The sequence below is a fragment of the Pseudophryne corroboree genome, chromosome 3, assembly GCF_028390025.1.
Source record: "Pseudophryne corroboree isolate aPseCor3 chromosome 3, aPseCor3.hap2, whole genome shotgun sequence".
NCBI classification, from domain to species: domain Eukaryota; kingdom Metazoa; phylum Chordata; class Amphibia; order Anura; family Myobatrachidae; genus Pseudophryne; species Pseudophryne corroboree.
In genome coordinates, this window is record NC_086446.1 from 548,191,326 (window position 1) to 548,207,898 (window position 16,573).

Genomic DNA, 16,573 nt, shown 5'->3' on the forward strand with positions numbered 1-16,573 from the left:
CAAGCGACACGGAAGCGTGCAGCATGTGTGGATGGGCGGCAGCGCCGTGAGGACAGGTGAGTACAATCTTTGCACTAATGTCGTTTTGTCTGTGGTGTATTTAAGTGTTATATGCATATGTTTTTATTGTTGTCTGAGCCCTGAGGACGGGGTGATTTTCCCCGAAACATGTAGGTGATTAAAGGAAATTTTATCTTCATAACGATTAAGCCTGCTTGAGTGCCGCCGTTTTCCACTACCTATGTTTGTCACATTGCTGACTTGGAGGGCACCGCAGCAAAGGAACTCGTGTTTACCTCTGGGAGTGCCGGTATGACTTTTTGAATATATATATATATATATGTGTGTATATCAATCAAAGTTTGTCATATTGTACTTTCACATAGTGTTTATTTATCTACCTTGCTTTTTTGGCTTTTTTTTGTCAGTACTTTGACCTCAGACTCTTAGAAAATGCATTACTATGATCACTTGCAGAATTAAAAGGGATATTTGAAAGACACTTTTATTCAGATGAGGTCAAGAATTACAGGACTGATGTTTAACTGTAAAATCTGATTAAATGTTCCAACTCATCAGTTGCAAAGCTGGTCACTCAGGCATTATTAAGACTTTGGAGCGGGTTGTCCATCAGTACTGGTTGCCACAGTTCAAAAAAAACTATCCAACAATTCAATTTGTGCCCAAAATAAGCAATCCCATGATCCTGCCAGTGGACAGTTATAACCTCTGTTAATTCCCTTTTCTCCTTGAAATATCTTTCTTGACTTTTTGACCAAATTTCTTCCATTTAAAGAGCTGACCACATTAGGCTTTGCTGACGAATGTTTCAAGATGACACATTTTGTACCTTTTACTTAGAGATGAGCGGGTTCGGTTTCTCTGAATCCGAACCCGCCAGAACTTCATGTTTTTTTTCACGGGTCCGAGCGACTCGGATCTTCCCGCCTTGCTCGGTTAACCCGAGCGCGCCCGAACGTCATCATGACGCTGTCGGATTCTCGCGAGGCTCGGATTCTATCGCGAGACTCGGATTCTATATAAGGAGCCGCGCGTCGCCGCCATTTTCACACGTGCATTGAGATTGATAGGGAGAGGACGTGGCTGGCGTCCTCTCCGTTTAGACACTTGATTTACTAATTTTGGGGAGCATTAGGAGTACTCAGTAGTGTACAGTGCAGAGTTTTGCTGATAGTGACCAGTGACCACCACTTTTATTTATAATCCGTTCTCTGCCTGAAAAAAGCGATACACAGCACACAGTGACTCAGTCACATACATACCATATCTGTGTGCACTGCTCAGGCTCAGGCCAGTGTGCTGCATCATCTATATATATTATATATCTGTCTGACTGCTCAGCTCACACAGCTTATAATTGTGGGGGAGACTGGGGAGCACTACTGCAGTGCCAGTTATAGGTTATAGCAGGAGCCAGGAGTACATAATATTATATTAAAATTAAACAGTGCACACTTTTGCTGCAGGAGTGCCACTGCCAGTGTGACTAGTGACCAGTGACCTGACCACCAGTATATAATATTAGTAGTATACTATCTCTTTATCAACCAGTCTATATTAGCAGCAGACACAGTACAGTGCGGTAGTTCACGGCTGTGGCTACCTCTGTGTCGGCACTCGGCAGCCCGTCCATAATTGTATATACCAGTGACCTAACCGTGGTTTTTTTTTCTTTCTTTATACATACATACTAGTTACGAGTATACTATCTCTTTATCAACCAGTCTATATATTAGCAGCAGACACAGTACAGTGCGGTAGTTCACGGCTGTGGCTACCTCTGTGTCGGCACTCGGCAGCCCGTCCATAATTGTATATACCAGTGACCTAACCGTGGTTTTTTTTTCTTTCTTTATACATACATACTAGTTACGAGTATACTATCTCTTTATCAACCAGTCTATATATTAGCAGCAGACACAGTACAGTGCGGTAGTTCACGGCTGTGGCTACCTCTGTGTCGGCACTCGGCCGCCCGTCCATAATTGTATATACCACCTAACCGTGGTTTTTTTTTCTTTCTTTATACATACATACTAGTTACGAGTATACTATCTCTTTATCAACCAGTCTATATATTAGCAGCAGACACAGTACAGTGCGGTAGTTCACGGCTGTGGCTACCTCTGTGTCGGCACTCGGCAGCCCGTCCATAATTGTATATACCAGTGACCTAACCGTGGTTTTTTTTTCTTTCTTTATACATACATACTAGTTACGAGTATACTATCTCTTTATCAACCAGTCTATATATTAGCAGCAGACACAGTACAGTGCGGTAGTTCACGGCTGTGGCTACCTCTGTGTCGGCACTCGGCAGCCCGTCCATAATTGTATATACCAGTGACCTAACCGTGGTTTTTTTTTCTTTCTTTATACATACATACTAGTTACGAGTATACTATCTCTTTATCAACCAGTCTATATATTAGCAGCAGACACAGTACAGTGCGGTAGTTCACGGCTGTGGCTACCTCTGTGTCGGCACTCGGCAGCCCGTCCATAATTGTATACTAGTATCCAATCCATCCATCTCCATTGTTTACCTGAGGTGCCTTTTAGTTGTGCCTATTAAAATATGGAGAACAAAAATGTTGAGGTTCCAAAATTAGGGAAAGATCAAGATCCACTTCCACCTCGTGCTGATGCTGCTGCCACTAGTCATGGCCGAGACGATGAAATGCCAGCAACGTCGTCTGCCAAGGCCGATGCCCAATGTCATAGTACAGAGCATGTCAAATCCAAAACACCAAATATCAGTAAAAAGCCTCTTTTTTTCTTTGCGTCATGTGCTGTTTGGGGAGGGTTTTTTGGAAGGGACATCCTGCGTGACACTGCAGTGCCACTCCTAGATGGGCCCGGTGTTTGTGTCGGCCACTAGGGTCGCTAATCTTACTCACACAGCTACCTCATTGCGCCTCTTTTTTTCTTTGCGTCATGTGCTGTTTGGGGAGGGTTTTTTGGAGGGGCCATCCTGCGTGACACTGCAGTGCCACTCCTAGATGGGCCCGGTGTTTGTGTCGGCCACTAGGGTCGCTAATCTTACTCACACAGCTACCTCATTGCGCCTCTTTTTTTCTTTGCGTCATGTGCTGTTTGGGGAGGGTTTTTTGGAAGGGCCATCCTGCGTGACACTGCAGTGCCACTCCTAGATGGGCCCGGTGTTTGTGTCGGCCACTAGGGTCGCTAATCTTACTCACACAGCTACCTCATTGCGCCTCTTTTTTTCTTTGCGTCATGTGCTGTTTGGGGAGGGTTTTTTGGAAGGGCCATCCTGCGTGACACTGCAGTGCCACTCCTAGATGGGCCCGGTGTTTGTGTCGGCCACTAGGGTCGCTAATCTTACTCACACAGCTACCTCATTGCGCCTCTTTTTTTCTTTGCGTCATGTGCTGTTTGGGGAGGGTTTTTTGGAAGGGACATCCTGCGTGACACTGCAGTGCCACTCCTAGATGGGCCCGGTGTTTGTGTCGGCCACTAGGGTCGCTTATCTTACTCACACAGCGACCTCAGTGCAAATTTTAGGACTAAAAATAATATTGTGAGGTGTGAGGTATTCAGAATAGACTGAAAATGAGTGTAAATTATGGTTTTTGAGGTTAATAATACTTTGGGATCAAAATGACCCCCAAATTCTATGATTTAAGCTGTTTTTTTAGTGTTTTTGGAAAAAAACACCCGAATCCAAAACACACCCGAATCCGACAAAAATAATTCGGTGAGGTTTTGCCAAAACGCGTTCGAACCCAAAACACGGCCGCGGAACCGAACCCAAAACCAAAACACAAAACCCGAAAAATTTCAGGCGCTCATCTCTACTTTTACTAAGCTACCCAAAACTGTACGGACTGCTTATTATTATTATTATTATTAATAATAATAATAAAATAATAATAATAACAAAAATAATAACAATAATAACAACAACAGCAATACTACTACTACTAATAATACTTTTATTTATATAGCCCTCTTTTTCCCATAGGACTCCAGGCGCTTTGCAGATATCAAAAAAACACAGCACATGTTAAAAAGTATTTAATATTACAGCAAGTCAAAAAACGACACAGAAAGAAAAAAGGGGAAATCTAGAAAGTAGCCATAATGCAGGGTTAAAGCCGTCATTTTAGGTGATAAAGGACCCTGGGTGGAATAGGTTATGCCTAGAAGAGATGACACAAAATGGGTGATTGCAGTGACCTAACGCAAGGAGTAGGGTCCAAACCCGACTTTGCAATTTTCATACCATCCACAAGTGTACCAGGTGTAATCGCCTCACAAACATTCTTCACTCACACAACTTATAGGACCTACTTCAGTAAGGCTTTCATTCCCAGCACTCCACAGAGCAGCCCTGACTAATGGTGCCCACATGGTGCGATTATCGCATGCTATTTGATCTTTTTAGTTCAAATAGCATTGCTTCTAGTTCACATCGCACCGTGTTTAGTTTCCCTTGCGATACGATGCACGTTCACGTGTAGTTTATATCGCAAGGAAAAATAGTATGTGCAGGCAAGTATTTCTGAACTTTATTGCATACATTACATATTATAGTGTAGTCAAATCGCATGAAGTTCAAATCGCATAGCACAAATAGTATAGCTCAAATCGCACCTAGCACATATAGCTCCGTGTGTGGGCACCATAAGGCTGTGAATGATCTGATCACTGCAAAGTCTAAATTACTCATTTTTATCTTTTTAGATCTCTCTGCTGCCATTGACAATGTTGACCACTATCTTCCCATACAAACACTACAGTCCCCAGGTCTTCAGGACACAGCCCCATCATGGTTCTCATCAGTCTTAGGACTAGATGTAATAGGGTGCAATTTTTTAGGTGTCGTAAAAAAAAATTGCAAATGTAATATTGTGCGATTTCTAAGATTAAAATGGAATTCACATGTGATTATTGGTGATTTTTAGTAACGGAAACGTGATTTTTAGGTCATGTTTTTATTACTTAGTCAGAAGCATGCACAGATCAGTGAGATCCATGCATGCTTCTGTGTGTAAATGCTAAGAAAGTGTTAAAAGTAAAAAATAAAAACAACGTGCAGGTCCCCCCCCCAAAAGCATAACCAGCCCCGGGCTCTTTCAGCCTTGTCCATGCAGAATCCACGGGGTACCTGTAAAATTAAAACGATATACTCACCTAATATCCGGTGGAGATCGTTCCTCTTCTGTCCATGTAGGCATCCCAGGAGTTAAAAAATAAAAAACTCTAACACCCAAACCATCGGACATGTAGAGTTGTATGTTTATACATACACTTCCACTACGCGAATGAGGACCCTCTACCAAGGGGACGGAGGGGCTGTGTGGGACACTAGCGAAGTATGTGGGAGTATGTAGTGTGTGTAGATAAACTTTTACTTTCACAGTGTGTGTGTTTTGTCCTTTTTGTGGTATTTCTTTTGTTGTGGAACTACAGGTACCAGCGGGAACTTAATTCCCTGCGTGCTGGTACTTGTGGTTCTCCAGGTACCAACATGCGTGGGGCTTTCTGGGACTTGTAGTTTTCCAAGTATCAGCATGTGAGGGGGCTTGCTGGGATTTGTAGTTCCACAACAAAAGACAATATTCTTTTTTAACACTTTCATGGCTATCAGCCCAGCACCCAAAGCCCATGGGTGCTGTGGACAGCCTCGGCTTCATCCCTGGCCCTTGGGTGCCTGTAGGGGGGAATCCCCTTTATTTAAGGTGTTCCCACTTCCCCAAGGAACACCAGCCAGGGGTGACTATTTGGTGTGTGTGATGCTGTGGCCTCAGGGACCTGTATAAAAGTGTCCCCGGCTGCGGCATCACCTCCCTGGCTAGTAGAGCCCGTGCTGGTTTAGAAAATATGGGGGATCCCTACTTCTTTTGTCTCCTGTACTTTTAGAACTAGGACAGGTCCAAGAGCCTTATGCTGGTTGCTTAAATACGGGGGAACCTCTACTTATTTTTTTCCCATATTTTTGCAACCAGGACCAGCTCAAAGAGCCAGGGGCTGGTTAAGGTTTTTTTTTTTTTTGGGGGGGGGGGGGTGGAACCCTCACGTAATTTTTTATTTTTACTTTGAACATTTTCTTAACATTTACACACAGAAGCATGCATGGATCTCACTGATCTGTGCATGCTTCTACAAAAATCGCCAGTCTAAACCTGGTCTATTATACTGGCAATTTTTGGTAAGGTTTTGTGTGCAAGTGTAAAAATCGCATCCTATTACATTTGCAATTTTCATTGTTTTCAATGGGAAAACATCTGTATGCGATTTTTCACTTGTGATTTTTTGTATATGTTAAAAAATTGCGATTTTGATCAAATTTGAAAGTTATTACATTTGCAATTTTTGGAAAATGTGCAAATTTGCGTTAAAAATTGCACGTTTTCTTAAATCACACCCTATTACATTTAGCCCTTGGTGTTCGTTTTTCTGAATCCACCTCCTCTTCACTACCTCTGTCAGTTGGAGTACAACAAGGCTCAGTCTTGGGTACTCTGCTTTTCTCAATGTATACCACATCGCTTGGCAAACTTATCAGCTCTTTCAGATTTCAGTATTACCTGAATGTGGATGATACTCAATTTTACCTATCCACCCCAGATTTGTCACCATCTGGCTTGGTCCGCATTACAGAATGTCTTTCTGCCATTTCATCTTGGATGTCATCTTGCTACCTCATCTTAATATTTCCAGAACAGAATTAATCATATTTCTACCAGCTAATAGTAGTTACCGACCTGATAACTATATCACTGTTAATAACTCAACAATCCAACCTACCCCACAAGCTTACTGTCTACGTATCATCCTTGACTTTGAACTGCCCTTTGTTACGTACATCTAAAAAACATATCCTGAGAACGACCATATCTTACACAAGACATTGCAAAAACTCTAATTCATACACACATTACCTCCTGTATTGATTATTGCAATAGCTTCCTTACTGAACTTCCTCAAAACAGTCTCTCAACACTATAATCCATTTTGAATGCAGCTTCGAGGCTGATCTTCCATGCTAAACATTCGTCTGCTGCTCTTCTCAATCTTTCCCTCCATTAGTTACCTGTATTCTACCAAATTCAGTACAAAATACTTTTATTTACACATAAAGCTAATAATCAAAACAACACCAACAAACATCTCTTCACTTACCTAAAAATACCACCCAACCCAACCTCTCTCCTCTAGACAATCCTCTTTTAATGTCACATAATTAAATGGGATCACATAGATTGCCAGACATTGTACATTTTAATGGTAAAGATAGTACTGGAAAATACAGGTGAATGGTTATTCTCACCCTTTTGGTACGGATGATGTGCTTTAAAATTCCCGCTATCCATAGGTTATTAATACAAAAAATAGGTCCAAGAAGGTGATATTGGAAAATAATGTACTACTACTGCATAATTAGTTTTTAAAAGATTAAAAATAAACTTTAATTTTATTTTTTTAAACTATAAAAATAATTATCTTAACTAAAAGCAGTTAAAAGAGATCAAATGAGAGTAAACATGAAATACTATATAAAGCTACGCTTTTCACAGAACATCCATTTACTTCCTCAAGCTGGTAGGTCATTAAAATTTGCTTCATCAAAAGGAAACAATTTCATATAAAACTAAAACAGTATATATTTGTCATATTATTTTAACATATAACTTAATTTTATTACTTGAGTTACTCAACAGGTTATTAAATGTCAACTCTCTACATATCATGGCACTTACTTTGTACATGAATAAAAACATCACTACTTTCCTATACCATATAAATTGGTGCTTAGTAAATATCAACTAGTTAAAAAGGCCCACAGAGGCATAGCTAAAGGCCCACTAAACCCTCAGAACCTAGAAAGCATAAACTGCACTGGTGAATGCTTCCATTCTGGGATTGTAGTCAATGACAGTACAAGGAATTCAAAAAGTCCCTCCGCATTGACAGTGTGCTAAGTAAGTCCCCCCATAGAAAATGTGTGCTAAGTAATATGACAACATAATTGTTTATAAACACTTAATTTATATGAAATTAAATTAAATTTGTTACATACTTACTTACATTAAAGGTTGTTCCTCCCTGGCCTCCTACGGCTGCAGAGGAGATCTACAGCCAGAGACAGTGCTCACTATGGAGGGACTTATTGAACTCCCTGTATAATGTATGCTGGTAGACATAAGAATATAGACATAACATTATTCCTAATTCCATATCAGTGCTACCCTTTTTTTTTTTTTTTCAATCCAGTCATTTTGCTTGGGTAAAAATGGCTCTGTGGCTATCTTTCATTTTAATAATACTTATGAATGTGAAACTTCATTGAAGTCTGTGAATATCTTGGCTCTCAAAACAAAATCTTAAGTTGCATTACTATAGTTAAACCAAATTCATAAGGAAATGTCTAATTTCCCAGCTCCTCCCATCTACTCACCAGGGCTGTAGGGAGCTACGCCGGGCCCCAGTACTGGCATGAGGGCGTGGCATAAAAGGGGGCATGGCCATACTTCATAAAAATAAATGACATTAAAAAATATTAATTTGCGGCGCTGCCCGTGCTTCACAGGGTGAGTAATTCGAATCCAGGGTGCCTGCAGGGAGGGCAACCACTTCCTACCTTGCTTTCTCCAGGAAGTGGGTCCCCCCTCCTTATCCGGTGCCATCTTCCCAGTGATATTTGGGAAGATGGTGCATGGGCACTAGAGAGAAGAGACTCTCCAGATTCTTAGCTCTCAATGTGCAGCGCCATCTTCCCAAAACTATCACTGGGAAGACGGTGCTGGCTGTTGTGGAGGGACCCGCTTCCTGGATGAAGGTAATTATATTTGGGGGTCAGCGGTTACGGGTCTACTCTCCAGGACCCTCCAGCAAGCCCTGGCCCAGGCAATTAGAAACTGCTCTCCCCCTCTCTTTGCTAGCGACTAATTCAGGAATAAGAGTACGTATTGGCCATTACTAAGTGCTGGAGATGGCCATTGTTGATAGGGCAAAGTTTGTATCACCAGCAGGGCAACTAAGGGTCCTCTCCAATTGGCAGGTAGAATATATTTTTTAAAACCTATTGAAAATAATTATAGGCATTAATAGTAATTGTCCAAGGGGTTTAGCAATTTTTATAAGCTCTGTCACACAAGGCTTCTAAAAGCCCTATACCTTATAAACAGTGCTATTTATAATTACACTGCTTCTATATCTCTTTCTTTCCTAGCAGTTATAACATAATTAGCCAAACAATCTGCTTCTTCCGGGATTTCTGCGGTTTTGTTAGAAATCGAAAATTTTTCAATAACAAACCCAGCTCCAATTAAAGATTCCTTCAGAAATTCTTCATTTAGAGAAAGACCAGAGAACTTCACATTGCCTACCATGTAGTAAGTGTTGCCCAAATCACCGGCGAGCACTAAGTAACCTCCTAGTTTTAATAATTTTGTTATATTTTTTAGAGCAGTAACATAGGCCTCATAGTCTGAGCAGGCTCCTTCCAGGCACAGACAGCTCAGGACACAGTCAGCTTGTGGGAGAACAACAGGTTCCAAGGGATTGCTATTGAAAACATCGCACTTCAGGACTTGTTTGATGGTCTTTCTCAATCGTGCTTCCTTTTCAGGCCAAGTAGTTCTAGAATAGAAGACAGTTTTAGTTTAGCAGGATTTTGCTCTCATAGGGGAATATTTACTAAAGTTTGGTTTTACAAAAGTGGAGATGTTGCCCATAGCAACCAATCAGATTCTACTCATTTATATATCACCTTCTACAACATAATAACTAGAATCTGATTGGTTGCTATAGACAACAGGTCCCAGGGTGGAATCGGTCACAAGAGAGGATACCCGGTAGGCCGATGTGCAGGAGGGGCCTGATTTGTTTGTTGACATGTGAGGAGTGGTGGTGCCGCCATGGTTACACAGTATACCTCCGGTGTTAGCCATATGAGGCAACTTCTGTAAATATTTCCAGGGCCAATTTTTTAGTTCCCAATCATCCCCCGCCCAACTTTGAAAGAAAGTGCAATGGAATATGCTAGCACTACATAAATGTTAATAAATGAATAAATATATAGCGGTTACAGCCAAGAATGATAAAACCTCTCAGTGTCACTGGGGCTTTCAAACAGCAGTGGTAATTTAAAACAAATGATAATACCAAAAGCTATATTATACATTTAATTTTGTTTTCCTGCGGGTACCAATTTATTTTACTGTTTTCTGTGGGGGCCAAAGTATGCGTATTTGCCTGTGTGGGCTAATGTGTTTTATTTTTTCTTATGCAATGTTTTTCATCTGCGCTTGCGTCTCAGTTGCACAGCGTATGTGTGCACCGCAATGGTGTTCATACAGAGTTGCAGTACAGAGTCATACATATGCACCAAGAAGTGTATTAGAAATGTGTTGGGCATTCCTGTGTAGTTATAGGGGGTTGGCTAATCAGACACAGATGTAACGTAGTGTGGGCGTGTTACTTAAAGTGGTTGCATATAGAGACACTGAATTGCTCACATTGGAAGCCATACTCAGATGGATGATCTGCACATAGCATAGGGCTGGTGAAAGTTTCAATGGAGCGACCGATGGTGGCGTCTAAAGATGCACAAAGCATTATTGCAGAGTCCGCAGACACTAAAAGTGAGCACCTCAGTCCTTGCATATTTGGATGCATGGATCATGCAGGGGCATAGCCAGAACTTTTTGGGCCCCATAGCAACATATTGAAGGGACCCCTGTCCATGTGCTTCTAGAGAGACTCCTCTCCACAGACTTTGTTCATTTTATGCCCCATAATAGTACTACTGCATTTTGTGAACCATAGTAGTGCCCTAGTTTCCATTATGTAATAAAAGTACCCCCGATTCACATTAGAACATACAGTGTCCCTAGTTCATATTATTCCACGTTACAGTGCCCCCCAGTTCACAGTATGCCACACTATAGGGCCCCCAGTTCATATCATGCCACACTATAGAGCCTACACTTCATATTAGGCACATCACATGCCACAATTCACATTATGTAACATTATAATACCCTCCAGTTCATTTTATACCACATTACAATGAGCAGGTCTAGGATATACCAAGATATATTGTAGACCCCATGGCAAAAGTTTGTTGGGGTGACAATAAATCACCCAATGGCGAAAAATGTATATAAGACATGTAACTTTTGCAGAGTAGGTGGGCCCCTCTCACCTCTGGTACCCATAGCAGCTGCAATCTCTGCACCTCTGGTACCTATGCCCTTGCATTGATGCAGGGCTTTGCAGCAGCATTAGCATAAAGTCAAAGAAGCAACTGCAGCAAAAGATGCAAGACTTAAAATCAGACCCTATGAGGAGGAACCTCTCCCCTTCAACAGAACCCACACCCACAATAGACCCCGTCATCATTACGGCTGCTTACATAAATTTCCCGACTCGTTTTCCATTCCAATCCACACCTGGACTACAGCGATATAAGGCATTGCAAATTACCACTCTGGTTGTCTGCCTCTTTACACTGACCATCAGTATACTATTTGTGAGACCAGTCTCCTAGTTTTTTCTATCCAATTAAGAAGCAAATTCCTTACTTCCCTAAACCTTCACACCTTCTCACTAATATAAGTCTTATATGTTTTAACTTATTGAATTAAAAGTTATATTTTAATAAATTTGAATCTTATAAGTGTGCTCCCAAAAATGAGTATCTTTCTTTTGTCCCTTCTTGCCTATAGGAAAGGACTGGTTTGTGTGTATAAATAGGATTTTAATACCTACCGGTAAATCCTTTTCTGTTAGTCCGTAGAGGATGCTGGAGACACTTCAAGAACCATGGGGTATAGACAGGATCCGCAGGAGACATGGGCACTTTAAGACTTTCAAAGGGGTGTGAACTGGCTCCTCCCTCTATGCCCCTCCTCCAGACTCCAGTTATAGGAACTGTGGCCAGGGAGACGAACATTTCGAGGAAAAGGATTTATTGTTAAACTAAGGTGAGATACATACCAGCTCACACCTCAAGCACGCCGTACAACATGGTATTCAACACAACGCAAGTCAATGGTATGAACAACATCAGTAACAGGCTGACTATAAACGTAACACAACATGTGTGTAACCATAACTAATAACTGCAGATACAGTACCCACTGGGACGGGCGCCCAGCATCCTCTACAGACTAAGAGAAAAGGATTTACTGGTAGGTATTTAAATCCTATTCTCTCATACGTCCTAGAGGTTGCTGGGGACACTTCAAGAACCATGGGGTTTATACCAAAGCTCTAGAACGGGCGGGAGAGTGTGAATGACTCTGCAGCATCGATTGACCAAACATGAGGTCCTCATCAGCCAGGGTATCAAACTTGTAGAACTTCGCAAAGGTGTTTGAACCCGACCAAGTAGCCGCTCTGCAAAGTTGTAATACCGAGACCCCCCGGGCAGCCACCCAGGATGAGCCCACCTTTCTGGTAGAATGGGCCTTCACCGATTTCCCTCAGAGGAAGAGGCCAGGGATCTCTTATGAGTAATTCCTGAAGGTCTGGATACCAAGCTCTCCTTGGCCAGTCTGGAACAATGAGGATCGCTTGAACCTTTGTTTTTCTTATGATCTTTATCACTTTTGGAATGGGTGGAAGCGGAGGAAACATGTACACCGACTGAAACACCCACGGTGTCACTAGGGCGTCCACTGCTATTGCTTAAGGGTCTCTTGACCTGGAACAATATCTCTGAAGTTTCTTGTTGAGGTGAGACGCCATCATGTCTATTTGAGGAATTCCCCAAAGACTTGTCACTTCTGCAAAGACCTCTTGATGAAGACCCCACTCTCCTGGATGGAGATCGTGTCTGCTGAGGAAGTCTGCTTCCCAGTTGTCCACTTGTCAGGTCTCTGGGTTTGTCTGTCCCCGGCGGGGGCGCTAGTGGGTCAGTGTTGGTATGATGGATTAAACGTGGAGGCAATATAAAAAGTCCTGCGCATAGGCGCTGATGATGTATTATTACTGAGCAGATGGAATAACACAGAGTGAACAGAAAACCGGTAATGGAATGACAATGGTTGATAACTGAATTTAAATAGCTGAGGTCTCTTGCAAAGGAAATATGAAAACAACAATACTGAAGGCAGATGATATAACTAAAGTCCAGTAGTACTTGATAGCACACAGTCTCGGTATAACATAAGATAAAGTAACTTGAAAAGGTATAAGAAACACTCAGTCTCTATAAAGCACACAAGTCCAGATAGCTTTACTAGACTCAAGCAGGAAACAGTCTCTAAGCCATTGGTAGTAATACTGCTGAGAGGCACAGATGGAATACTGATAGCCAGTGCACAAGTAAGATGGTAATACGAACACCTGAGGAGAGTCTCTGCTGCTGGTGATTGTGGCTGAATGGAATTGGAGTCCGGAGTTAACAGGAGAGCTGTGAGAATGAAGACTGGAACAAATGGAAGTAACCACGGGGATCGCTGGAAACAGGAATACAGGAACCAGGAGAACTAAAGCACACGGTATGTGACTTGTTGTCCGAGGCAATGTGAGTGAGCCACAAGCTGGAAGTTATACCTCCTGCTCAGCAGTGATTGGACACAAACTGCAGGCGGAGATACAGTGCTGGATTGAACACCAGAATCAGCTGCGTGCAGATGCCATGGTAACGTCCACACAGGCTGGACATCAGCACGCAGCAAAACCCACACAGGACCAGACTTCAGGAGTACTCAGCAATGCAGAAGAGAACGCTCGCGGTTACTACACCCATGCAGCCGCAACTGGGGCCATGACCTCCGGAGGCCCGCACACCAGCGCGCAGGTAAGTGGGACGTAGCAGAGCGCCGATTCCTGACAGTACCCCCTCCTTTATGGGTGGGCACCGAACACCCATGAGGCTTGGCAGGGAAGAGTCTGTGGAAGGCTTGAATCAGACATGGAGCATGTACATCCGTGGCGTTGACCCAACTTCTCTCTTCAGGACCATATCCAGACCAGTCAATGAGATATTGCAGATTACCATAACGATGTCGAGAGTCTAAGATCTTTTCCACCTCGTATTCCACGCCCCGATGAGTTTGTACCTTTGGAGCTGCTGGAAGCGTTCTCTGGAAACGATTGAGAATTAGTGGTCTGAGGAGAGAAATATGGAATGAGTTGGGTACTTTCAAAAAAGCAGGCAGTTTCAATTTATAAGCCACCGGATTAATAACCTTTTCTATTGGAAAAGGTCCAATAAACCGTGGAGCAAACTTCATTGAGGGAACTCTGAGCCGGAGATTACAGGTAGATAACCAGACTTTATCGCCCGGTTTCAAACTAGGAACTGCTCGCCTCTTCCGATCAGCGAACATTTTATACCGTTGAGAAACTTTTTTAAGAGATGAATGGATCTCTTTCCAAATTTGGGCAAACCGCTGAAGAGCAGAAGCAGCCGCAGGCACATCTATGGCAGGTAATTCTTGGAAATCCGGTACTCTAGGATGCTGACCATAAACTGCGAAAAAAGGAGTTGTATCAGTTGAAGTATGATAACGGAAATTATGAGCAAACTCTGCCCAGGGCAACAACTCTACCCAGTCATCCTGTGAAGAAGAGATATACAGTCTCAAATAGGTCTCAAGTTCTTGATTTACCCTCTCTGTCTGCCCCTTTGTTTGAGGATGATAGGCCGTAGAGAACTTCAGTTTTACCTGTAGCGCTGAACACAGAGCCCTCCAAAACTTGGCCACAAATTGTACTCCTCGGTCAGATATGATTTCTGTTGGAAGTCCATGTAACCTGAATATTTCACGAAGAAACAACTGTGCCAACTTTGGAGCAGAGGGTAATCCCATGAGTGGAATGAAGTGTGCCATTTTTGAAACCCTATCGACTATTACCCAGATGGTGTCATACCCTTTGGATGGAGGGAGATCAGAAATAAAATCCATCGACAAATGGGACCAGGGGAGCCTAGGAATGGAATTGGGTATCAATTGGCCTGCGGGAGCCTGACGAGAAATTTTATGCTGAGTACATTTGGGACATGAAGCTATGAACTCTTGAATATCTACCTTCATACGAGGCCACCAATACGTTTGAGACAGAAACTTAAAAGTCTTTAGAACCCCAGGGTGACCAGTAAACTTGGACGTATGAGCCCAAGACAGAAGGTTTGGACGAAGCTCTGGAGAGACAAACATCTTGCCTGGAGGCGGGACTTGCGACATCCCTGTAGCTGCGAAAACCACCGATTTAATATTGGTCGAGCAGCCTGTTCTGCGGATTCCTCGTTTGAGCTCATGGAGCGAGACAAAGCATCCGCTTTGACATTTTGTGAACCCGGTCTAAACATCAACTTAAAATCAAAGCGAGAAAAGAATAGAGCCCACCTTGCTTGCCGAGGATTCAGACACTGCTCGGCTTTCAAGTAGAGAAGGTTCTTGTGATCCGTGTAGATGGTAATGGGAAATCTCGTACCCTCCAGCAGATACCTCCATTCTTCAAGAGCCAACTTGATTGCTAACAACTCCTGGTCGCCGATGGTATAGTTCATTTCTGCGGTCGAGAACCTACGAGAAAAAAACCCACAGGGGTGAGTCTTACCATCACTGCCAACCTGGGACAGGACTGCGCCCACGCCAACCGTTGAAGCATCCACTTCCAAGATGAAGGCTTTACTGACATCCGGCTGTTGTAACACAGGAGCTGAAATAAAAGCTTGTTTTATTTTATGAAAGGCGGACAGTGCGTCGTCAGACCATTGGGAAGGATTTCCCCCTTTCCGGGTAAGGCAGGTAATTGGAGCTATTAGCGTGGAAAAGCCTTTAATAAACTTTCTGTAGTAGTTAGCGAAGCCAATGAAGCGTTGAACTGACTTGTGTTGTTGGAAGAGACCAGCTTTCTATAGCTTCCAGTTTAGCTGGATCCATTTGAAGGTCTCTTCCGGAAATGATGTATCCTAAGAAAGATATTGAAGAAGCTTAATGTGCATTTGGACAGCTTGCCATACAGATGCTTCCGTCGAAGACGTTGCAGAACCTCCTTCACCTGTTGGCGATGAGAGACTAAATCACGGGAGAATATCAAGATGTCATTGAGGTAAACTACCACACATTTATACAGGAGATCTCTAAACACTTAATTGACAAAGTTTTGAAACACGGCCGGGGCATTACTTAAACCGAAGGGCATCACTAGATATTCATAGTGGCTGTCACGAGTATTGAAGGCGGTTTTCCACTCATCACCACTTTGAATCCTGATAAGATTGTAAGCCCCGCGAAGATCCAGTTTCGTGAAGATGGAAGCCCCTCTAACTCTGTCGAACAACTCTGTGATAAGAGGTAACGGGTAGCTATTTTTGATCATGATGTCATTTAAACCCCGATAATCGATACAGGGGCGAAGTCCTCCATCTTTCTTCTTGAGGAAGAAGAATCCAGCACCAGCTGGGGAAGAGGATGGATGGATGAATCCTTTCTGTAAATTTTCCTTTATGTATTCACGCATTGCTTGAGTCTCTGGGACTGAAAGAGGGTATGTACGCCCTCTAGGCGGCTTGCTCCCTGGAACCAGATCGATGGGACAATCCCACTCTCGATGGGGAGGC

The 16,573-nt window shown here is 42.8% G+C and overlaps 1 protein-coding gene across 1 annotated transcript in view; it reads right to left on the reverse strand.

Annotated features, from left to right (window-relative positions):
- Positions 1-4,046: 4,046 nt before the first annotated feature.
- LOC135056290 (nicotinamide N-methyltransferase-like) overlaps positions 4,047-16,573 on the reverse strand; it is a 40,280-nt gene continuing 27,753 nt past the window's right edge. Inside the window, exon 3 of the mRNA XM_063961245.1 lies at positions 4,047-9,630. Within this exon, the coding sequence (XP_063817315.1) occupies positions 9,189-9,630 (442 nt within the window). The 3' untranslated portion in view covers positions 4,047-9,188. The remainder of the gene's footprint in view (positions 9,631-16,573) is intronic.